At 36.4% G+C, this 25452-nt stretch overlaps 1 protein-coding gene across 7 annotated transcripts in view; it reads right to left on the reverse strand.

Moving 5' to 3' along the window:
- Window positions 1-25452, reverse strand: part of NRG3 (neuregulin 3) — a 1223498-nt gene that overhangs the window by 32831 nt on the left and 1165215 nt on the right. For all 7 annotated transcript variants that reach the window (XM_045842073.1, XM_045842072.1, XM_045842069.1 and 4 more), the window contains exons 5-6: window positions 11802-11904; window positions 6557-6683 (exon numbers count right to left, since the gene is read on the reverse strand). In XM_045842073.1, the coding sequence (XP_045698029.1) occupies window positions 6557-6683; window positions 11802-11904 (230 nt within the window). The remainder of the gene's footprint in view (window positions 1-6556; window positions 6684-11801; window positions 11905-25452) is intronic.

The following is a 25452-nucleotide window of genomic DNA, read 5'->3' on the forward strand; positions in this document are numbered from 1 at the left end:
CAATAGGGGTTCATTAACTGTATCCAATGTACCATAGTTATGTGCTATCTTAAAAACAGGGGAAACTGAGTATAGCGTATAAGAACTTTGCATTATCTTCACAAGCTTCCTGTAAATCTAAAACTGCTCTAAAAAAACAAAGTCTACTTAAAAAAATAAAAGATTTTTAAAAAGTAAAAGACATACATCAAAAATGAAGAAAAAAGAATTTAGAGACTGAAGGCTGAATTTAGCCTCCCTTTAGTTTTTTGAGTAGCTCAGTTATAGGCCCTCAAGATGTATAACCCACTCAGCAAAAACAGTATGCACCAGTCCTCCTTAAAAGTAGCTTAAATGACCAGGGTTATAGCATTTGGATAATTTATGCTCTGTTCCAAAGGCACTGGTTATGGTTCCTCCCCAAATATATGCATTTCCATCCCTGGGCAGCGTTCAGGCAGGCACAATTTTATCCATCAGATAATATCTCAGTGAAGTTGAATTGCTCAGCCCAGCTGGTTTATGCAGCACTTCCATTAAAATTTCTATGCAGTGTTACAAAGTACAGCAGTTGATTCCATGTTCTTTCCCTGCACTTACACAGATCTCAACTTCTTTGTGTGTGTATCTCTGTTGTTAAAATCTCATTTGACATAATGTACAAAGCATCACATTAATAGTGAATAAGGAAATGCCACAGTCCATTTATGGGTTTGCTCAGAGAGTTGAAACGATTTTCTTTTAAATACCCACGTAGGCCCTGGTCAATACTGTTACTTCATGTGGCAGCACTCATCCCTATTGGCTTCTCTGTTAACTCTTGTGGAGATGCTCTGGGTGTGGAGAACAGTTGCTGTTGTTTGCACTGTTACCCACCTCACTCCTAACACACTGTTGGTGGTACACTGGAATCAATACACCAGTCAAATGAAGCAGGCACATGTTGGAAGCAGAGTAACAACTATGTTGTTTCTGGCTCTGCAGCTTACACTCAGCGGGAGTCAGAAGGGTCAATGAAAGCAGTGTTTGTGTTAGAAAGCAATGTTGACACAGCTGATAATCCCCTGATCTGGAACTCCATGCAATAAAGGCAGGGGGGATGGTATTTTTAAACAGTTTTAAATGTCTATCTTTCTGCTAAAAGATAATAATGTTGAGGAAAATAGAAGGCAGCAGAAATAGAGGAAGATCAAACATGAGACATATTGATTCCCTAAAAGGGGTCTTAAGCAGGAGTCTACAAGAGCTGAGCAGGGTTGTTGAGGAAAGGATATTGTGGACACCACTCATCTACAGAATCTCCAGGGACTGAAGCCTACCCAATGGCATATAACAAAGCCTACTCAATAGCACTTAATGCACACACTCTGAATGCTTCCAGTTTATCAATGTCTGTGTCAAAACAGATGTTCAACTTCACTAGCTATTAGGGAAATGCAAAGCAAAACTACAATGAGATACCACCTCATACCTGTTAGAATGTCTATTATCAACAAGACAATAATAAATGTTGGAGAGGTTGTGGAGAAAAAGTAACCCTCATTCACTGCTGGTGGGAATGTAAACTGGTATAGCCACTATGGAAAACAGCATAGAGGTTCTCAAAAAAGTGAAAATAGAGTTACTGTATGACCCAGGAACCCCTCTTATGAGTGCCTACCCCATGAATTTGAAAACATTCATTCACAAAAATAATTTACCCCTAAGTTTGTTGAGGCATTATTCATGATGGCTAAGACATAAAAACAACCGAAGTGTTCTTTGCTAGATGACTACATAAAGTAGATATGGTACATATATACAATGGAATACTACTAAGCCATAAAAAACATGAAATACTGCAGTTTGTAACAACATGGCTATATCCTGAGAATATAATGCTAAGTAAAATGTTGGACAGAAAAAGAACTATATGATTTCACTCATATGTAGGATATAAACTGAAAACAATGAATGAATAGACAAGAAAAACAAGCAAAAACTCATAGACAAAAACAACAGCATGGTGGCTACCAGAGGGAGAGGAAAGGGTGAGAGGGGTCAAATACATGGTGAAGGAAGAACTGACTTTGGGTGGTGGACATACAATGCAATACACAGATGCTGTATCATTGAATGGTACACTCAAAACCTATAAGATCTTATTAACCAATGTCACCCTAATAAGTTTAATTTAAAAATAATAATTCACATCTTATGTATACACAACATGTGTATTTGTGCTTACTTATAGTATTCAGTTATCAACTCTTTAAAAGAGGGCATTTAGAACCATTCATTGTGAACATAATGCAATTTAATTTTTCACAATAGATTCTCTAGCAAATCAATGAGCTTTCATGGTACAGGTCAACTGACATCATTCTGCATCTTTAACTAATGGTAATATGGAGTAGAAAAATATGTTTGTCACCTTATAATTGTGTTAAAGCAAGTATTGTAGCTTTGCACATGCAAAAAAGATTTTTTGTAACTCACACCCAAACAGATTCTTTATTTCAATTCTGACTTATTAACCCAGAGAATGGTGAAAGTGAGTGGTTATGTTTTAGAGCATGATTTCATCTGGATCTTTAATGAAAGTAATTAAAAACAACTTGACCATTGTTGCTATTTTGAAAATTTTGGCACAATGTATCAGAGCAGAAAAAAAAACTCTAAGAATTGTTAACAAACTTTAATGCATTTCTACTGAAGCAAAATAACAGGTAGACACCCTTTCCAGACACAACACACAGCAAGCACTCTTCTGTAACCCCACCCTTTACCAAACTCACCCACCACCCCACCTCAACTAGGTGTCTATTCAATCAGGGGACTGAGCACATGTTAATCGCCTCTTCTCAGAGTTCTTTGTTGTTCCCATTGCCAGGTTAACTCCCAGACCAGCCTTCTATAAGCTCTAACAGTGCTCTTCACTGTTGGCTATAGGTCTTGGCATATATGTTGTGGTATATTATTTGACTAGCTTCTATCACCTAGAGTAATCAGTAAGCTCTTTGAAAGTAGAGACAATGTCATTTTTGGTCATTATTATTTCTGTGGTCTTTAACATAGTGCCTGCTACTTACTAGAATACACACATACAAACACACACACACACACACACACACACACACACACACACACACACACAATCTTGCTTTTGCTTACTTCTCTTTCTGATCCCTGAACCAAGCTGAGAATTTCACTCCCTTGACTGGTTTGGAGGTTATAATTGCAGCCCTGACTGTCTCTCTCACACATGACACAAGTAAATGAGGTCAGTGCATCTCTTTGTGTCACAAATGCTTCATCTGTAAATGATGGAGAAGACTAAATGCTTCTAAGGCACTCACTGCCAGGTCTAGCTCTGCAGCCTCAAAGTCAAGTGTTTCCAGGCTATCATGTCACTTCACTGGACCAGGTGTTCCACATCTAGTTAAACAACTGTAAAGTGAAACTCTTCCCTGTGAATGTTTAATGAACTTAAGGGAATGCCAGACACAGGTAATTCATTTGTTAAACACTGCAATTTGCAAACAAGTTAACCTGCACTGCAAGATAAAATAAAAACAGATTCCCCTGATACAGTAAGCAAGTAGGAAATTTTTCCTCCCAAGGATTATAGTGTATTTGGATAACATGGCATTCACCACATAGTAGAAATAAATGCTCGCAGTGGGAGCATGGGAAAGATGGTGACAGAACTCCTATGCTAGGCTTAATGGACACATTTTGCAGCTTGAGCTTGTGCTCTGGACTTGCATACCACTCATGGTAATTTTTCTGTTGGGGGTGGCTATCCTATGCATTAGAGTGTATTTATCAGCACCTCTGCCCTCTACCCCACGCTGGCATGCATATGTGTCTTTAATGCACTTTTCTTTTTTCAGGGTCCTTAAAAGCCTTCCTCTCATGTCTATTCTCTGCTTGAATTCCCAATTTCTGTTTAGCCCTATACACTGATGATCTCTTGAAATGTATTATCCTAGTTGACCTCATCACTACTCAGAGAAAAAAATGTCCTTTATATACACCCTCTTTATTAAAAAATGGGGTGAACATAAAAAGATGCATCCCCTTGTCCTAGTGGGGGCCCCATGGAAATGATCCATTTGAGTTGACTCTCTGCTGCTCTGGGACAACATACAAAATGTCCTGGCAGGAGGCACGGGCTGGAGACAAGGGAAGAGGGAGAAAAAAAAGAAAATAAAATCACCTGTACTCAAAGGTCTTTCAAGTGCTGGAATCCTTACAGTTAGTAATTTCCTTTATGTTTGTCTAATCCTAATAAAGCCAATCAAATGAAGGGTGGGAGGAGCACAGGAGTGAAGTTTATTTTAATACTGCTTTCATAAAATACAATGGGAAGAACATGAATGTCTACTAGGAGGGGAAGGATGAAAAAGTGTGAAGTGGCCACTATGTGTGGACTTTTACCCTATCTCCCAAATGAATTTATAAAAATACAAATAAGACAGAATATGGTATTGATCAGATGTTTAGTGGGGTAAAAAAAAGGATACAAAACAGTGTGTATGTTTTGCTATAACCCTGTAAAATGCACAGGATCTGACAAAGGCACTCTTCTTGACAGGCAAACTTTAGATAGGCTCCTCCAAGTCTTCTTTTCGAGGAGATCTACACTTTGGCCTATAAAAACTGTCAGTTCTCAGTCCTAATGGTTTCATCTACTCACCCACTCACAGATACACTAAAAGACTTGAGTAAACTCTAACCAGCTCAACACTGCACCCTTAGGATGACCCTAGATACACTTGAAAGGGATTATGCCTGAAATGCCTGAAAACAAAACAAAACTAAAACAACAACAAAAAACTCTCAAGGCCTCCAAAGGAATTTACAGTTTGATCCAGCTAACACTTGAGCATGGGTCCCTGACCTGCCTTTTCTAGAGCATTTACTAAAAAGGGTTTACAATCAGAAATTCTCCTTTGTCACTCTGAGGTGTCACTCCTGCATCTAAGGAGTGTCTCTCAAGGACCTGAAAACCATTTCTTTGAAATGTAATCACTAGGAAGGATAGGGCTTCTGTCTCCCAGTCTCTGTAGAAGTACAGAATCCTAAATTCAATAATTGCTAGCTAACAGACACAGCTAGCCTAGTCACATTTACACTGACCAACTCTGTAATTTTTCATTTCCTTGATTCTCTGAAACCCCCACTGTTTCCCCTACCCATTCCATTATCCTTTCTTTAAAATACCCAGTCACCTCTGTACAAATTGCAGTTGAGTTCATGTCACACTGGACCCTCTTCCATAATGCAATAGTATATTGCTGATTACAATCAGTCTTTATCATTTGAACTACTGGCTAGCTTTGTTCATCTTTGACAGGTCCAGTTGCTAAGTAATTGAAGCCCTCCATCACTGCATTTGTTTTAGGATGGTGGGATTATGTCCATTAGAAAGCATTAGCAAAAGCATTGTCTCCATTTCAGAAAAGAACAATCTCTGCATATAGCCATGATTACAAGTTAAATAAAACTTTGCTGGGAAGCAATTCTTATTTATGAACTCTGAATTAAACATCTAAGTACATCTGTTATGCCCAACATAATGGTAACTTTTTGGGTAATGATTTCTTAGAATCACAAATGATGTATAAATTCCCAGTGATTTACACATTTGGAAGAGTGGAAAGTGTCCTGGGTGATTGCCTATTATACTCAAATACTAGGTTTACACCATGGCCTTCGTTTCTTCACTTTGTGCCCGAGAATCTGAAAGTGAAGTCTTGTGTGGGGGCAAAATTGCTACCCTGAGAAGAATATTTCAGTATACCTTAGACAGTATTCACTTGCCTTAAAATTAGTGTTTTGCAGTATATCTCAGAAATGATTAAAACTTTAGAAAGACATAGGGTTCAAAGAGTTTGCATTTAATTTAAAATTGTTAGAAGTATTGACTGAGACCACAACTCTCACCTCCCACCTCTCTCACCTTGGATTTCTCTCATAACCCTTATGTTGGGATGCCAGAACATAGCATGGATTCTTAAGATTACATAATTTTATTCTTTCTGTTCATTCTAGTATTTTATCCTTTAATTTTTGACTATCTGATGAACCTTTCATATTCTTCAAAGCCCAGCTCAAACCTGACTTTATTAAGAGGCAGCCTCCATACATGCTTCACCTCTCCTAGCCCCCATTCCCCTCTCATCTCTTCTCCAATTTCTGTTCCAGTATCAACCATCTCAGCCTACACACCTCTGGTTCTGGTGTTTGTATTTCTTACTATATATAAATTCCCATCTGGTAGGGAACACTGTATCCTTCCTGCCCAGCACGATTTCTGATGCAAAGTAAGGGTTCAGTAAATGATTATGGAACAAACAACTGAAACTCTTTTTGCTTCCAGGGACTAATTTATATTACCTATTGTAATCAAGATCTGAGGTTTAATTTTTTTCTTTCATCCAGACACATGTGAGCACATGGGACTGCCATGTGGTATAAGGAAAAATCTACAAAGCACTAAATATATGAGTCTGATCGCAGGTTCCCCATCCCTGGGGACTGGAAGCACTGAGGTGAGCTGCAGGAAAGGAGGTAGAGACACATAACTTACATTTTGCAGCTGGACGTGATTCTTCACCAAGTGTTCTGACTTTGCCATTGCACTGGACACTTTGAGATTGTAGTTTTTACCATTTTGTGGCTCTTTCAGCTGCTCTTGAATTTGCTTAGCTTGCTTTCTGTTGGTTTAAGTAAAAAATGTATAGTTACATAAATTTATGCTATGCATATATTTTTCATTCATTCCTATCATCTATATTTGTCAGTTGCTAAAGCTAGATAAACTCAGTTAACAAAGAGAATCCTTCCTTCATTTTCAACTCCACCAAGAACTATTTCCAATTTGGAAAGAATATGATATTATCCATCATCACCCAGGGACTCACAGCCAATGGTGCTCTGAAGACAGAAACATAATGTATTGTCCTTGCCCTCATGGATGCAAGAGGTCCCAACCCCTCAGTGGTCAGATGCAAATAATTAGAAATGCTCAGAAAAAGTGACCAGTGGAAAATGTGAAGGTTAGGCCTAACAGCCACATATAACATACTTGAAAAGTTACATGTATATCTGCCTAATTCAAATATGTGTAGCTTGATTGTGTGGCTGGCATATGCACTATAACATGTATATAGTTTCCTTTTTTTACCATTTATAAACAACTCATTTATTATTATCATCAACCCTATATATAAATTTTTTATCCCTTTGTAAACTGTTTTTGTAAATAACAAAAATAGTGAATACTTAAAGAGCACGTACTATGTGCCAAACATCAGTTCACTTATTCTTCACAATAATTCTGTGTGAAGAAACATTAATTCTATACTTATTAGGTGAGAAAACTGAGGCACAGAAATTTAAATTGTTTGCCCACATTTACATAGCTAGTAAGTAGTGAGCTAGATTTGAATCCAGTCAGTATGGCTGCATGTTCTATACTCTTAAACACCACTCTAAACTGTCAAACCACTTGCCTGTGTGACCCATAGCTTCTTAGTGTGAATGTGGAGACTACTCTCAGTTTTTAGAATCCAAATAAAGGACTCATATGTGAGGTGACACTTATCTGAGATGCAACAAATCACTACATTATTAACTGCTCTCTCCCAAAAGCTTTGCAGCAATTAAATAAAAGAGCAGCAGCACCAATAAAACAAACAAACAATCAAAAGAAAGGAAACAAAAACACCTTTCAGAATCATCTGTACTAACTTTGCCTCTTCCCGAAGGCCCTGTCAAGGTCAGAGCTCTGGTGGAGTACATAGGAACACTGGCTCTTGTATGGAGCTTCACCAGCCAGGAAGCACTCTGCAGAGCTTAGGTTCATGTATCAGTGCGATTGAGATTTGCATCCTAAGTCAAAAAAGATTGATATCCTAACCATCTCTGAGCCTCAGTTTCCTCATCTGCAGACAGAGTTTTTAAAAGCTATCTTCCATACTGTGGAAACTAAAGTGAGAGCACATGTGGCATATTGATCTTTTCCCTTCCTCATCATTTAGCAAGCTTGGATGGGAAGGATGCTGCAGAGGAATTAGAACAGTGGCTCAAAGTGAAAAAAAAGATAGTATTAATTGCATCTCTCACAAGCAAGTCACAGCATTTGCTACAAGATTTGGAGATTCTGAGTCATTACTTCTTTTGATCTTTCATCTTTTCAACCATTTATGGGTGGTAGTGAGGGTGTTGCTTTTATCTCCAGGACTATTAGTTGCTTTAATCCAGTTATAATAATCTATCTACTTCCTAACAGCTAACCTATAGCCTATTGTTAAAAATAAATCAATCATCAGCATTTTTAGAAGCACATTACAGCCACAAAATCCTATCAGGATTCACTGATGAGGCAAAGGGAAAACCAGGTCCCACATGAATAAATAATCATGAAGCAGTGAGAAGAGGCTTGGCACAGAGAAAGGACCCAATTACTCTTCTGAGAATTAAATAGAAATGCTATCTTTTCAGTAATTCCATAATCTAATTTTGGGGAAATATAGAATATACTGACTTATTGTGAGTGATGAGAATTTCCTTCATTATGTCCTTCAGAGATGTTGGGGTTTAATTAACTCAGAAAATCCTCTAAATTCAAGAAGGTGTTCTTCTCTTCTACCTAATCATATTACCTTCAAATTTTCACAAGCTAACCATTTTCTGTGATGTTCTATCTGGTGAGGTCATGCCATACCAAGAGTGACAAGAGAATGGAGAAAGGACCAGAATGGTGGAATCAGGGATTATGGGTCATCTCTTGGTCATTAAAACATAAATGACTGAGAGAATGTGAGATTTGGGATAACCTCTGACTCTCTGGCCAGAAACAGTACAACCCAGTATATAGGATAGAGGTTCAAGTGAATGTATTTGGAAACCAATGATAGAGAGGCCCTAGAATCCTAGAAGATGTGGGCCTTTTGAGATAATGTAAAGAAATTATACCCATATAAAACCTTAAAGTATGTGTGAAGATGAGGAAAGGTCAAGGTGGAATCTGCCCAAGGTTTTTGGAGGTGGCTTATAATTCCAGTAATAAGCACAGAGAGTGTTATGTCAGGGTGTTATAAAAATGTACATTGCTTTCAGCTATATAGATTAGATGCTTGGTGTTTGATGTGGCATTCCTCTTAGGCCAAGAAAAATAAATGAAGACCATGGCTGAAAATTGTACTCAAAGACGGAAATATATTCTTAATGATAACTATAACTCCACTTGGAAAAGGCTTCCAATTTTATTATCACTTTATTCTTCTCACATTTTCTTATTTATTTGTTTTGTAATGAAAATGTGTCCCAGCTGAGCAGGCTCTGGTGGCTCAGTCCTCTGAGCCCCCCATAATGAATCTGATATTGAACAGTGTTTTCATTAAACCCCCTGATAGCTTGCTGAGCCCCGGATGTTGGTTTCAGAGCACATCTGCTGCCCAGAGTGGGGGAGACTGACAGCCCTGGAGACAGAAGTCCTCTAGCTTTTCACCTGTTCTCTATTCTTGGGGTTGTGATAATCAGTTTTTAATTTAAATGTGCTCCACCATAAATTACACTCTAAACATAAGTGATAAAGTACTACTTCATAGTAATTTGCTTATTGTTAAATACACATTTTCTTTCTTGCATACAGCATGCATAAGGAGACTCTTGTAGAGCCCAGTCAGGAGTGGTTACTCCTCTCTGCTCCACTGTACACTTTTGCATGAGGTTCCCCAGGCTCTAAGTTCTGGAGTAGAAACACATCGCTGCTAACAACAGCAAGCCTTCATTGAGTGTTTACTCTTTTAACACTATTTTGTCACTTTTACAGTATTATCCCATTAATCCTTAATATATTCTAGGAGGTAGATATATTTTTGGCCATATTTTACCAAAAAGGAAACAAAGGGTAAGGGACTGGATGTAATTTGCAAGCAAGTGGCATACTGAACATGTGAATGCAGGCATGGCTGGCATGTGTGAAATCCTGACTACTATGTAATGTAGCCTCCTTAGACAAATAAATAAATAGTGCTCTGGGTTGCACCAGGGAAGACATTCCTGATTCACTCCAAGCAGTTTCACTATCTAGTGAAAGGGTTATATGAAACAAATATGGTGGAGTGATGCAGAGCATATTTAAATCACAATTTAAACTAGAACTGTGAAAATTCAAAGACCCCATCTGTTGGTAAGGTATATAAATGTCTAATTACTATGTCATATACCTGAAACTAACACAATATCGAATATCAACTATAATTGGAAAATTAATAATAATTCTTTAAAAAAATGAAGACCCCCATCTGTAATTTTCTATTATGTGGCTTTGACAAAAAATATTTTAAAATTAAATCCTGACATTTAAAAAATGCAGTAATAACATCCAGTTTCAATTGTAAAAAATAGGAAATAACACATAAAAAGCCCAGTGTCTCTGACAAAGAATAAGTGCTTAAAAATGAATGGTAACACCTGAAAGCTATATAATTTTATTAACCAATGGTATCCCAATAAAATCAGTTAAAAAGTAAAAAAAAATAAAATGAGCAATACAAAAAATGAACACTAACAGCTTTCACAGCCAAGAGTTGCCTAGGAGGTGTGATAATTAAATGTAATGTGACCCTGGGTGTGACCCTGGAACAAAAAAAAAGCACAATAGGTAAAAACTAAAAAAAATCTGGAAGCATGAAATTTAGTTAGTACTACTGCATCAATAATAAGTGTATCATACCATATAAGACAATAATCGGGGAAATGAGTCTGTCCATAAGGACTCTATCTGTACTACTTTCAAGAATTCTGAAAATCTAACTTTATTCTGAAACAGCTTATTTAAAAGTAGTAGTTACTAATTCTAGATTCATACCTGAGCTTCCATTATTATTTTAAAGATGAATATATACAACATGCAGACAGATATCATAGACTATATCTGGAAATTGATACAATTTTAGAAGAGCAAATGAATAGAAAAATATACGTCCAATGAAAAGCAATTATGCTTTGACCTGGACTTCAGACAAGCTGGAGAAACAGAATCTGTGCCAACATATTGAAGCCTACATGCCTTGCAAGAAACTGAAAAAAAATGAGTATTTTTATTTGCATTTCTTATTTTAAGTGCAGATGGAGCCATTTCCCTAAATGGAATACATTTACCAAAGTTCATTTAAAATAAATATATATGTATATACACATATATACTTATATACATCTTGCTATATATATGTATATGTATAACCTACTTTATTAATCAAAAATAAGTACCTTTATCTGCAGAAGGTCTTATTTCTTGGCAAAAGGATTATAGAGCATATTTGAGAGATATATACCAACTGGTGAATCAAAATAGATTTTATGGTATTCATATTTAATATTTGTCTGAAACCTTTATGAGTATCAAGTAAAAATACCATGAAAGAAAAAAAAATACTTTTTTTTAAAGAAAAGTCTAGATACTGGTTGATTATGTTTAGATCTACATCAGTGACTTCTCTGTTCAGAACAGTTAACTCCTAAATCACAGGTATACACTGAACCTTTAATTCTGGCAAGTAATTAAAATGTGCAAAGAGCACAGAGTTTTTATGATCACAAAGAGGAATGATAACTATGTGCATCAAAGATAAACCACACACACATGCATACACATGCTATATACACTCACCACATTCTACAAAAGATTCTAAGTCATTGTAGATGTTTGATGGGCCAATTTGCATTAAGATCCCTCTGCTTGCAGCAAAGACTGAGAACTTAAAGAATGACAAAGTGCTTTCTCTGAGAAGTAACCTTTTAACAGGTTAAGGAAATGGCCTTACTTGCTTTTGAAGTAGAATGCTGCACAGAACATGCCCACGATGACAAGTCCAAAGATGATACATGAAATTGACAGCACCTGCCTTTGATAAACTTCTTCACTCTCTGTGGATATGAAAAACAGAATTAGAATGGATGTTAGCAGGGCACAGAAGATACAACCTCCATCCTTGTTCTTTTGAGCTGGTAGAAACCTTTCAAAGCAAACTGTCTTGTCATGAATAGGAAAACACAAGAAAGTTAGTAGGACTCAATTTCTTTGCAATGGTCTATAGGAACACTGGTTGCTACTCCCTATACTGCATGGCTGAATCAGAACTCACACATAGATATCACAATTAGGTTTCTTATTATCAAAAGACACTTAGGACATACCAGGAACACACATTTTTTGAAATTATGGTGGGGTTTAAAATAATCTGATACAGAAACAAATATGTGTCCATTAGAACTTTCCTGTGCCAGTGATGACTTCCAATTTATTTTATATGACACTGATGCCACTGCATTTTATGATTTGGGCTTTGGCTGTCAGCTTCCAATTTATCCACCCACTACTATGATTGACATCGCTAGTAAAAAAGAACACCAGTATATGTGTGAATATTTATTCACCCATTCTGTGACTTCCTCAGTACCAATGATCTGGCACAGTAATCTCAATCTCTATTATCAAGGTCACAATTTATAGCTTCTTATTTCATAAAAATAAGAATTCATAAACAAACATTTTACTTTTCAGCTATTACTATTTTTACACCCAGCTCCTTTTCTAAAAGGTGTCTACTGAAGAAGTTCTTCATCTCATAAAGACATTTTATCCATAAATTTCAGAACTTTCTGTGATTATCCTCTCCTTGTCTTCATTTCTCTTTTTATATAGCATACATAGTATGATTATAGCCATTTACTCTGTTGCAAATAACCTCATCTATTGCATCCTTTTTTCATTGTCTTTTACTCCTTGGAAAAATAACTGTGTACAAATCCAAGAAACTGAAAAAAGTCTTGTCTACTCTTCTACCTTGAACAGTTCAGATTGGAGAGAAAATTAAACAATTGGGAAAATAGATGCCAATTAAGGTTGAGAATCACATTGCCTATGTAGATAGACATTCAATAGTGACTAACAATCTCATCAGCCTGTTCCTGCATTTTCCTAAAGTTTATCCATACCTTCTTCACACTGTTCATACATCTCACTTACTCTCTTTCCCACTCTCTCAGATCTTCTATATATATTACAAAAATTGTACAGAAGATATCATCTCTACTTATAACACAAAATATATAAAATTAATTGCATTTTTATTTCATTTTGATTCTCTCTTATTAACATAGTGCAGTAGTTCTCAAATGTTAGTGTGAATTGTAGTCACCCTGAGAGCTTTTGAAGGGCAGACTGCCACCTTCTTTCTCTCCCAGAGAAACTACTGTAGTAGGTCTAAAGTGGGGGAAGAACATTTGCATTTAAAAAAAATTCCCAGGTGATTCTGATATTTCTGGTCTATGAAACATAATCTGAGAAACACTGAATAGACAAGAATCCTCAGAACAAAGATTTATATAACAAAATAACCTGGGGAGGATTTGTTTTTCTTTGTTAAGGCCAATTATGAATTCATTTTGGACCTTCTGAATCAAAATGTCTATTCAGAAGAAAATTCCAGGTGTTTCTCATGCACACAGAAGTAAGAGAATGATTCAGTTAGAGAACATGCTGACTTTTTGAATAAAAGACTAATTCCTCTGGATATAATTGTCTTCTATTATCTCAGGGTCTTCACAATGACCAAAAATTGAAGAGAAGGAAAAACATTCTAATTCATTCTATTATACCAACATTACCTTTATATGAAAACTAGAGAGAGATATAAAAAGAAAATAAATTACAGGCACATATTCCTCATTGACATAGATACAAATATTCTCACAAAAATTTAAGGAAATCAAATCCAGCAAGAAGACCAAGTGCAATTTTTATAAGGAATGCAAGGTTGGTTTAATATTTAAATAATAATAAATAAGCCCTGACCAGTGAGGCTTAGTTGGTTGGGTATCGCCACACAAAGCTAAAGGTCACTGGTTTGATTCCTGTGCAGGGCACATGCCTGGATTGCAGTCCCAATCCCCAGTTGTGGTGAACCTTTGGTTCACAGACTGGCATTCAATCCACTGAGACACACCAGCCAGGGGTGATTCATAACTTTAACAGTCAATAAAAATAATTTAATTATTAAATTAGAGGAAAAATTACTTAAAATCTAACTTTCATTCTTGATTAAAATTCTCAGAAACTAGAAATAGCAGACTTCATCACCCTGATAAAGGATATATATACATATATAATCATATATAATATATAATTGTATAAGAATTATATATTTTATAATATTTAAATATATACATATAAATTATTAAAGACTGAAAACTTTTCCCCCAAAATCAAGAATTAAGCAAGAATATACAGTCTCACTACTTCTATTCAACACACTACTGAAAATTTAGTCAATGTACTAAGCAAAAAACAGAAGTTCAATCCATTTAGTTTGGAAAAGTAGCAGAAAAATTATCTTTGTTCTCAGACAGCATGATCATCTATGCAGAAAGCTGGTAAAACCTACAAAAGATGGAATAACTAATAAGGAAGCATAGCAAATTTGTAGGATATAAGGTTTCAGGATAGATGATACAAAAATTAAATGTATGTCTACTTAATAACAATCAGAAATTAACAATATTATTTTTTACAATAGCATCAAAATATAAAGTATATAGATATAAAATTAACAAAAGATACATGAGGCCTGTACACTGAAAACTACCCAAACATTATTGAGAGCATTTAAAGAAAACATGAGTGAAAAAAATATATACTTACACATCTATATCATGTTTATGGATTGAAAGACTCAATATTATTAAGATGCCAATTTTTCTCAAGTTAATAGATTGATTACAATTCTATTAAAAATCTCAGGAGGAATTTTGTTGTTTTTGTTATAGAAATTGACATGCTGATTCTAAATAGTATGTGGAAATACAAAAGATCTAGAGTAACCAAAACAACATTTTGGTAGCTAAGAAGTAGATTGAAGTACTTAAGTCACTCTGTCCCAAGACTTATTATAAAGCTACAGTAATCAAGGCAATATTGCACTGGTCTACTTATAAACATGAATAAGTGAAAAAAACAAGGGAGCCCAGAAATAGATGCAAAAATATGTGGCCAATTGGTTTGTGAGAAGGTGCCAAGATAATTCAAAAGGAAAAGGATGCAGATATTCCATGTCTTTTTAAAAAATGACATTGTAATGATAGTACTGACATATCCACAAAAATGAACCTTGATCTTAGACCTTAATGTAAAATTTTACACTCTAAAACTATTAGAAGAAAATATGGGAGAAAATCTTAATGATCATAGGTTTGGCAAAGATTTCATAACTGCAACATAACGGATACAAAATACAAAAATTTTTAAATCAATAAAATGGATTTCATCAACGTTAATAATCTTTGCTCTTTAAAATATAGACTTGTACTATACATTGAATAACATGGACTATTCAACAGAAATATATATTTAATGATATGGACTTATACATACAACATATATGGTGGATCTCTTACTAGTCAATAAGAAGACAAATAACCCCATTTTGAAATGGGTAAAAGATCTGAATAGACATTTCTCCAAAAATATATAGATGACAAGTAAATACATTAAAAGATGCTGAATATCATTAGTCATGATGGAATTGAAAATTAATCTGCAATGGGATATATGGCATTTTTACTAGAATGATTAAAATAAAAAAAAAAGCCTTACCAAGGATATAAACAGTCTTTAATTTTCATGATTTCTGGTAGAAATGTAAAGTGGTATAAACACTTAAGAAATAATTTCATGAAAGTTGAACATATGCCTACCTTATGATGCAGCCATTCCATTTCTAGGTATTTACTCAAGACTAATGACAGCAAATGTTCATTATGTACATAAATTTTCATGGAAGGTTCATTTTTAATAGTGAAAATGTGTAAATAATCCAAATGCCCACTAACAGGTGAATGGATAAATAACATGTGCTATAATCATACAATGGGATGTTATTCAGAAATAAAAAGGAATGAGCTCTAGATATAAGCAAGAATACACATGAATCTTAGAATAATTAAATGTGTACCTGTTGCATTATCCTAATTGTACAAAATTCTGGAAAATGGAAACAAATTCATAGTATATAGAAAGCATGTAAGTGGATATCTTGGGTAAGGAATGGAGGGGCTTTGGTGGAGAAAAGAAACCTCAGAGTAATATCAGGAAACTTTGGAGAGTTATATGTATATTCATTGTCTCAAATAGGATAATATTTTAATGGATGAATATTTATATCAGAATATATCAAATAATAAATTTTAATTGTTTTATTTTATGTCACTTATAGTTGCAACAATATTAATCCTGGGGCAAAGAATACAGGAACTACATAAAGGATATATATGATACAAAAGATACATGCCTGGTTCAACACCATCCACCCACACTAACTCCTCCCCTTTTCTTCTAGCATGTTTAAGATTTACTTTATAGAGCCTCAATACATGATTTTCTTTATCCTTTTCTGAAATATTATCCATATTTGTTTTTAAGTGCCTACTTACCTTTTGACTTCAAATTAAATGTCACTAACTCAAAAAATCTTGCACTGAACTGCAAGCATCACTGGTGCAGGAAACCATGTTTTTGTTGATTTATTCATTTAAATCGCCACTGTTTCTCTAGCACCAACTACAGTTCTTCCCACATAGTTAACACCCTAAAACTTGTTATTTGGTGAATAAACAGATATTTCAGGATTTATAGGGATTTTCTCCTGACGTTCATGAAATATCAACTATCACTCAGGGATGCTCTTAAGGTTTAATGTTTCCTTTGTTCACACCATGTCCTCTCAGGCTTCACACAAATCTTCCTTCCCCAAGTTGACCAGTGCCAACTGACTCCACCCATTTTTAACTCTGGCTCTTCTCATTGGGGCTTTCACATTCAAATATGCCTCCTCATTGTGACTCTATCACAAGTCCTTTGCAGGAGTTGAAGAGTCATAAGGAAAATGATGAAGCCATTTGTTCCCAGGCATCAGAAGAAACTTTAGTTTTAATCTATGGATAGATAAATATTCTCATTGTTCATCTTCTTTGCCTTACCATCTGATTGCCAGGCCCTGATTTTCTGGGTGATTTTTAGGCTGCCTAGTCAGGGTCCAGGAAGACACGATACATGGTTGTGTTTATGTATGGTTCTTAACACACTCCATGCCTGCAATGGTCAATGGCTTAGTTTTTTGTTTTGGCCTAGCTTCACTCAGTGTTGATACCAACTCAAAGCTAGGAAACCAGCCTGAGAGTTGGCTCATGGCACAGAATTCTCCATATCAGGACTTGCTGCAGTACTTTTGTAATGCCCCAGAAACTTCCTGAGACAGCTAATGTGAATGAGTCCATGATTTGTGATATTCCTCTGCTAGCAAAGGCAATTACCATACTCTACCTTTAATTAGGTAAATGAGTATTAGACACAGCAAACCTGGATTAAAATCTATGTGTACAGAACCTGGTTTCTAGGATTAACTTCCCTCCTTCCCTCCCTCCCTCCCTCCTTCCCTCCCTCCTTCCCTCCCTCCTTCCCTCCCTTCTTCCCTCCCTTCTTCCTTCCTCCCTTCCTCCCTTCCTCCCTTCCTCCCTTCCTCCCTTCCTCCCTTCCTCCCTTCCTCCCTTCCTCCCTTCCTCCCTTCCTCCCTTCCTTCCTTCCTTCCTTCCTTCCTTCCTTCCTGACCATGCTCTATGTTTAAACAGGACTACATATTTCTCAGTCCTTTTTCCTGCAGAAGTGTGTTGGGAAACACAATTTTAGAACTATCCCCTCTTCTTTTTCCCCTTAGGTTTTATTCTACTTTTTATGCCTTTATTCAGACTGGAGTATCAGAAAACAGAAAGTAAGCCTAAGGGAAATGTCACATTATCCAGTTATCTGAGTAAATGGAGAGATGCAGCTGGGTGGCCCTAGCAAGCCTTCACTGACATTTCACATTTGGAAAGATTCAAATTAAAGAGATTAAAAATGTGTCATTGAGACCCTGCTTGGACACATTGCTATCTTAAAGGATGCCATCCTTTCTATCCCCACATTTGCAAGCTCATTAAATTTTCCAGTTGAACTTAGAGTAAAATAGGTATTTGTATCAACTATAAAGAATTGCATTTCACTTCATTGCTGTGAGTTGATGACTGCAATGGAATAAGCATGACTTGCTTATGATTATCTACCCCTCCTGACCTGTCCCAATAAAAATAATAATGAAAATAATGGATAATAATACTCAATAAAATAAAAAATAAGATTGTATTCACTCAGCCATGGCTGGCATAGCTCAGTGGATTGAGCATGGGCTGTGAACCAAAGTGTTGCAGGTTCGATTCCCAGTCAGGGCACATGCCTGGGTTGCAGGCCATGACACCCAGCAACCACACATTGATGTTTCTCTCTCTCTCTCTATCTCCTTCTTTTCCCTTTCTAAAAATAAAATAAATAAAATCTTTAAAAAAATAGATTGTATTCACTCAACAATTTCTTTGTGAAATCTATGCAGTGTTTTTGTTCTTATTGGAACTACTCAAACATAGTCTGGGGAAATGCACAAAATCAATTCTGAGCTTTAAATCAAGAGTGAAAATAAAACTCCAAAGACACTGAGTGAATTTGTAGACAAAGGTGGAGTCACAATGATGGTACTATGAGTGCCTTTGGCTCACAGTGTTACACAAGAGCTAGCATGGGGAAGTGCAAGAAGCAAAGGGTTGAGAGGCAACTGTGGATTTGACTTTCATTTTAGCTACTTTTCATTTGAGTAACCACAGTTCTATTACTTTACCTTTATGAACTTCAATTCCCTATCAGGATATTTCAATGATATGAAATGCCAACTATAATAAATGTTATAACAAGGAGGTATATAATATTACAAAAGCATATGATCAATTAACCTATTCATAGAGAAGAGAGATCAGAAATCTGAAGTATAAGATTAAAGGCAAACTAAGCAAGAGAAATGGAGATGAGGAAAGGGGTACTGAAAGAAAAAAACAGCCTGTGCCTAGGCCCTGGGGTAGGAAATAAAAACGACATATTTAGGAATCTGGAAGTTTTCTCCTATTCTCAGGGCCTTTGCATGAGCCCTGTTTTCCTGCTTAGCAGCCTAGCAGAGCAACAGAGGCAATGGGAACTTGCTATACAATGAACATGACATTACAACAGTAGGAAAACACCAAAGCATTTAAAAGGAGAGGAGCGTAGTGTGATATATACACATTTCTTTTTTTCTGCATGGTGGGGAAAAGATTACAAGGAATAAATAAATGCAGGATCCTATTAGGAGTTATTATATATATCCACTTGGGTCAAACATGAGGGATGTTTGTACAACAGTAGTTACAACCATGGTGGAGATTAAAATAAACAGAAATAGAAAACAGGTTGAAAATACGTAAGGGGCTAGATGGTGATACTGTTAACTAAGAGTATATTGGAGGAGGATCAGGCTTGGAGGAAAAAGTAACAAAGTTCAGTTTTAGACTCAGTGAGTATTAAGGTCCTAGAAGATAACCAAGTGAAGATGTCAGGTAGAAATTTAAATATATAAATCTAGGCTAAGAGGTAGTGACAAGATTCTGGATATAAATATTTATTGGATATGTATATACTGAAACTAGTGTATTGATAAGATAGTCCCAAGAAAAACTATAGAGAAATAAGAGAATGACTAAGTTAGAGCCTTGGGGAATTCCAAAATTTCAGGAAAGGGTAGAGAAGAAAATTGGAGGAGAGATGAAAAAGAATAGCCAAGCAAGCAAGAAAAAAATTAAAACCCAAAACCTGATAATATCATAAACCAAAACATAGAGTTTTTCTAGAAGGATATGTTATTGAATACTTCTAATAGGCCAATTGAAATACAGTCCATTAATTTAGTGACAGAGGTCACTGGGCTGTTTGATGAAATCGTGAAGGTAGCCCCCATAACTCCCTAGATCCTCTGTCATGTGCTGCAAGACAAATGTACTTTCTCCAAACCTGCCCTGTTTCTACCACTTTGGCCTGGATGTAGAGTCTAGAATTCCAGTCTAACTGCAGAAAGCAGTGAACATCTTACTTGTAACTTGAAGTTACCGTTAACTTCATTGTAGAGACATAGTGAGGATTGAATGATCTAAAATGTACAGTGTTGTAGTTCCTAACTCTGAGTTGTCATTAACTATTAGGCTGAATCATGTAAAATTGCCATTTGGGAGAGGTGGGCAGTAAATTGTTAAACATTGTTAAATTTAATTTGATTCAATCTAATATATGATAATAAGTATTTTATGGAATATTAATATCTTTGCATTTATTTTTAAAATTTTTATTTATTTATTTTTTAGAGCAAGGGGAAGGGAGGGAGAAAGAGAGGGAGAGAAACATCAATGTGTGTTTGCCTCTGGCATGCTCCCTACTGGGAACCTGGCCCCCAACCCAGGCATATGCATGACTGGGAATCGAACCAGTGACCCTTTGGTTTGCAATCTGACACTCAATCCACTGACTCACACCAGCCAGGGCTGCATTTCATTTTTAAAAGCCCAGAATATAAAGTCATTTTGAGGGCAAAACCAATCTTTGTTTAAATAGGAATTGGTAAAGGATGTTTTTATTATCTCCAGTTCCCGATTCTGATCTTTTTTTTTTTCTTTTCTGTAATACACGTTAGAAAGGCAGAAACTAGAGAAGGTGATGTTACAGTGAAATTTTGGAAACTGAGAAATGACCAATGGAAAAAATATTTTTGGGTGCAGCCTGGCCTATACTTAGGAAGAGCCTGGTGATGCCTTTAACTGTCCTGTGTTGCCCACCTCACTCAGGAAGCATTGTCCTTGGTTGGTGGGTACGCCTGGGTTTAAACACCAACTACAACTTCTCTTATCCTCTCTCATCCATGGTCTTTGTCAATAAATTGGGGAAATGCTACATACTTCACCTGTTTGTTAAGAGATTCAATAAAAGACCACAAATAATGTGTCTAGAACAATAGATAACATACAATTGATACACAAAATGCCAGTTTACTCCATTTGCCTTTTTCTCTTGGAGCTAATATCCAAGTTAAAACAGAAACAAAACAAAACAACAACAACAAAAAGGAAGGAGGACTTTAAAATGCATCACTTCTCTCGTGCAGAACTAGCTTTATCTCCAGGCAGTCAGTCACTGGCTATGCTGGGCCCCACTGTCTGTAAACTGAGACCTGTATTGAAGACATTTACTATTATGTCATTTTCTTTATTCATAGTTCCTTTTACTTTTGGTAACTGTATTTTCAACAAGTTGTTCAGAATTTGCTACAAAGATATTTTGAAGGATGTAAAGCAAGCAATCCTCACTGGGGCATGGGCACCTATCACACTTTCCCTTACATATACCCTTTGAAAATAAAAGTATGCCTTTTGTTTCCAGAGACACAGAATTCCTGGGAAACATGCAGGCTTCAACAGTGCATGCTAAACCAGAGACTTTACAGTTTAGGTCCCGATGTGCAAAGCTGCCTGACAAGAATGCTTTTGAAAAACAGAAGTCTTTAGAATTTTAGAAGTCTCTCTATAAAAAGCACACCAAGCAATACCAGATAGAAAAATAAAATACCACAAGAAAATTGTAGTTTTTGCTTTCTTATACTATTTTCCTGTGCAGTTTTCAAAATTAAGAATAGAGGTGTGGGTGACTGTGATGAACTGTGTGTCCCTGTAAACATCAGGAAGGGGAAATATTCTAAAAGGTAGCTCCATGTCCCCTTCAAATATGGGGCCCTAGGAGGCCATTTCTTCTTGGGGACCTTTTCTTTGTACTACAGTTTTAATAATTAAGACTGTAAGACATGAAACTTAAACATGATTTTCTTAAGTGTGCTAGCATCTAAGTAATGTCAGGCTTAAATACAGATATAAACATATACACACATCTTAAGTCATATACAAGAACAAAGCTTTTTCACCTAGACCACCTCATATCAACATATGCATACCAGACCCTATGTGGGGCAACCACTAGGTATCAAATGAAAACATGATTACTCATGAGATAGTTTATGCTAGAGTTAACCTAACAAAACCACTGGGCTTCTTATGCAAGTATTCATCATCAGAGACCCTGCAGTTAAAAGTCTACATTAAGAAGCAAAAATCACCATAACACAATAATATTCACTAATGAACTCACTACTTATGAAATAGGTCTTCACTTCCTAACTCTCTAACTCTAGCATGCATTTATTTCTATTCATTACGTCAACCCCATAATCTGAGTAGGTCAATCTCTTGTTGATTGAAGGCTTATCGCTTGCTTTTTGTTTTCATTTTAACTGGATTAAGTCTAAGTGGATTTATTCCAGCATTTACTAGTCATGGAACAATGAGGCCTCCTAAATTTTGTTCTCGAAAATCAACAAATGCTGGGGATAGATTAAAATATTAAGATCTTACAAGGAACAGCAAACCAATCTTGATTAAGGAAGAGAATGAAGGGAAAAAGAACAGATTGTTGGAAACCAGGATGGGTACATTTTTCCCCTTTCTTCTATTTTTAAAAAATTTAATCTTTATTGTATTTTTTCTATTACTATTTAGTCCCCTTACTCCCCCACCTCCCCAGCAATCACCATATTGTTGTCCATATCCATAAATCTTTTTCCCTTTTTGCTCAATCCCTTGACCCCACCCCCCACAATAAGCTATCATGCACTATATTTTTTAAAGATCTTATTTATTTATTTTTTTAAATGGAGGGGAAGAGAAGCAGAAAGAGAGGGAGAGAAATATCAGTGTATGGTTGCCTCTTATGTACCCCCTACTGGGGACCTGGCCCACAACCCAGGCATGTGCCCTGACTGGGAATTGAACTGGCGAGCCTTTGGTTTACAATCTGGCACTCAATCCACTGAGCCACACCAGCCAGGGAGCTATCATGAACTTTTTAACTTGAAGAGAAAGAAAGAAAGAAAGAAAGAAAGAAAGAAAGAAAGAAAGAAAGAAAGAAAGAAAGAAAGAAAGAAAGGAAGGAAGGAAGGAAGGAAGGAAGGAAGGAAGGAAGGAAGGAAGGAAGGAAGGAAGGAAGGAAGGAAGGAAGGAAGGAAGGAAGGAAGGAGGGAAAAAATATTACATGGCCCTATAACTAAGCTAGTAAAGAAAAAAAATTATCCTGATAAAAGACGTCCTGAAGGCAAATGAAGTGTATCCTTACCATGAGATCGATGAGATCAAAGACACACTGGCAAGGTAGGGCACAGAGAAAGTATGTGAAAAGAAGGCATTATTGCAGAGGGGAGGGAGTAGAGGTGATATAGGGGTAGGAGTAGTGGGTATAAGGGGGATAAATAGAAATGGGAAAAATACAGTAAAAAATGGTTTCAAATAAAAATATCAGGAACATCAAACAAGCTCCAAATCCTCCTGCAAGGAACCTGGAGGATGCTGCTTGAGAGCTTCCAGCCCAACCACCTGAGTGCAGGGGACCTGAGATGACTGGAAACTACTAAAATGCTCCATGTCTTTAACACAGTGATATGTGTGCCTGAAAGCCCCTTTCCCTCCTCTACCTCAGAATTCCCACTATTATGAGTTGAATTGGGTCTCCCAAAAGATGTGGAAGTACTAATCCCAGTACCTGTGAAATGATCTTTGGATATAGGGCTTTTGCAGATAATCAGGTTAAGATGAGGTCATTGAATCCTAATCCAATAATATCATGTCTGCATGAAAAGGAGAAATTTGGACACAGAGACAAACATGCACACAGGAACAGCACGATGTGACAATGAAGGCAGAGATTGTGTTAATGCATCAACAAGTCCAGGAAAGTAAAAAATTGCCAGAACACCCCAGAAGCTAGGAGGAAAGAACTATGAGGGAAATAGATTCTGTTCTGTTAATACCTTGATCTTGTACTCCCAGCTTCCAGAACTGTGACACAATACATTTCTGTTACTTAACCCTACTTAATTACCAGCAGCCCTAGCAAACTAATGTACTTACTGATCCATAAAAAATCAGAATAAATACAATAAAATCTGGAAATTCTTCTAAAGCTCTCCCTTCTGTATCCTTCTTGCATCTTTCCCTGACTGCATTTTTCTCGTGCCCAAAATGCACATATATTTTTTTTTTGTTTTGCCACAGCCACGACTGAGAGACCCTCAAGGGAAAGAATATCATGATTCCTGGGTCCCTGTGTCTGGCTCATGCTTGCTCTGCACACAGAAGGATATTCAACAGGCCTTTGTGGAACTCAACAGCTTCTGGATTGAGTGAGCCTCTGCCTAGTAGGGTAACAGTAATAGCCACCCCTTTCTCAGAGAGCTGTCCTTTTACTGCACAGATTCATTCTGTGGCTCTTTGTAGTCCACTGTGACAAGGCACAATTTAAAATACTTTGAAAAGTAAAATAATTACTTCATAATAAAATGTTGATGTTCAAAATAGTTTAGCATCTTTACATGCAAAATATTTTTAGATGTGCATTATCCAAAGAAATGATATTTAAAAGGAAATAACAGTTTAAATGTATAAACACATTCATTCTCAACCTGTAATTTCCTTTTATTTCCCACCAAATATAAACCTTTCCTGTAAAATCCCTTATCTCTCTTCCTTCTTTCCCAAAAAGCACAGCTGTGGCTGACTATAGATAAGTGAATGCTATAAAGCACATTTTGAAAAAAAAATTAAAAGCCCCGGGTCTTCTCATTGGTATGTCTAACATGGCTGGCTTTCCAAGTGCTATTTCTCCCACAAATAAATTATTAGTAAAAGGAAAATTGCATCAAAATAAATCTATGTGTGAGTTTTCAATGCTAAGGTAAAACAAGTTTTTGGCTTCCCACTTCACTGTTAGAAGGTCTGAGAGTTCCTGTTTTCCTGAACATGTAATAACAGTCCCCCAGTTCTTACCCTTAACACCAGTTTCATCATTTAGGATTCACTGTTCATCAGCAAAGTCACATTTCACTAGCAGATATATGACTCAGAATTATAAAATCTTATTTTCTTGGCAATGAGGAGAATTTGACTCAGTGGCTTATAATACTCTTATAGTATTTTATTTGTTTTGATAGAGTAGGGGGTCTAATTGACTAAAGCCATTTATACCTTCTACAGGGGAACAATCAGGCCCATTATAACCACCAACCCTTCCCAGATGGGTTTAGAGGATCTCCACCTCCTTTGCCAGGTTAAACATAATTTAAATGAATCTAACTACCTTAGCTTCAATATTTGTATTATCTGACATGATCTACAAGTGCCATCTGGAAAGTCAGCTCTTTGAAGAGCTGTTCAGTCCAACACCTTGGTAGCTTTTCTCCCTTCTTAGGCCTATGTCGTAACTACATCATCAGGAGCTATATCAGGTCAGGTTGGTATCTGACAGTACAGCACAGGTTTCTGGACTCCAGACAGGGAGCCTCTCTGCTGGTGGAACATTAGAAATGCTAGGGAAGCTTTTCAAACATCCCTATGACTGAGTCCTACCCCAGAGCAGGAGGTCTGTATTTCAAGGCCTGGGAG

The sequence above is a fragment of the Phyllostomus hastatus genome, unplaced genomic scaffold (assembly GCF_019186645.2).
Source record: "Phyllostomus hastatus isolate PE091 unplaced genomic scaffold, TTU_PhHast_1.1 phas_contig_38, whole genome shotgun sequence".
Lineage (NCBI taxonomy): Eukaryota > Metazoa > Chordata > Mammalia > Chiroptera > Phyllostomidae > Phyllostomus > Phyllostomus hastatus.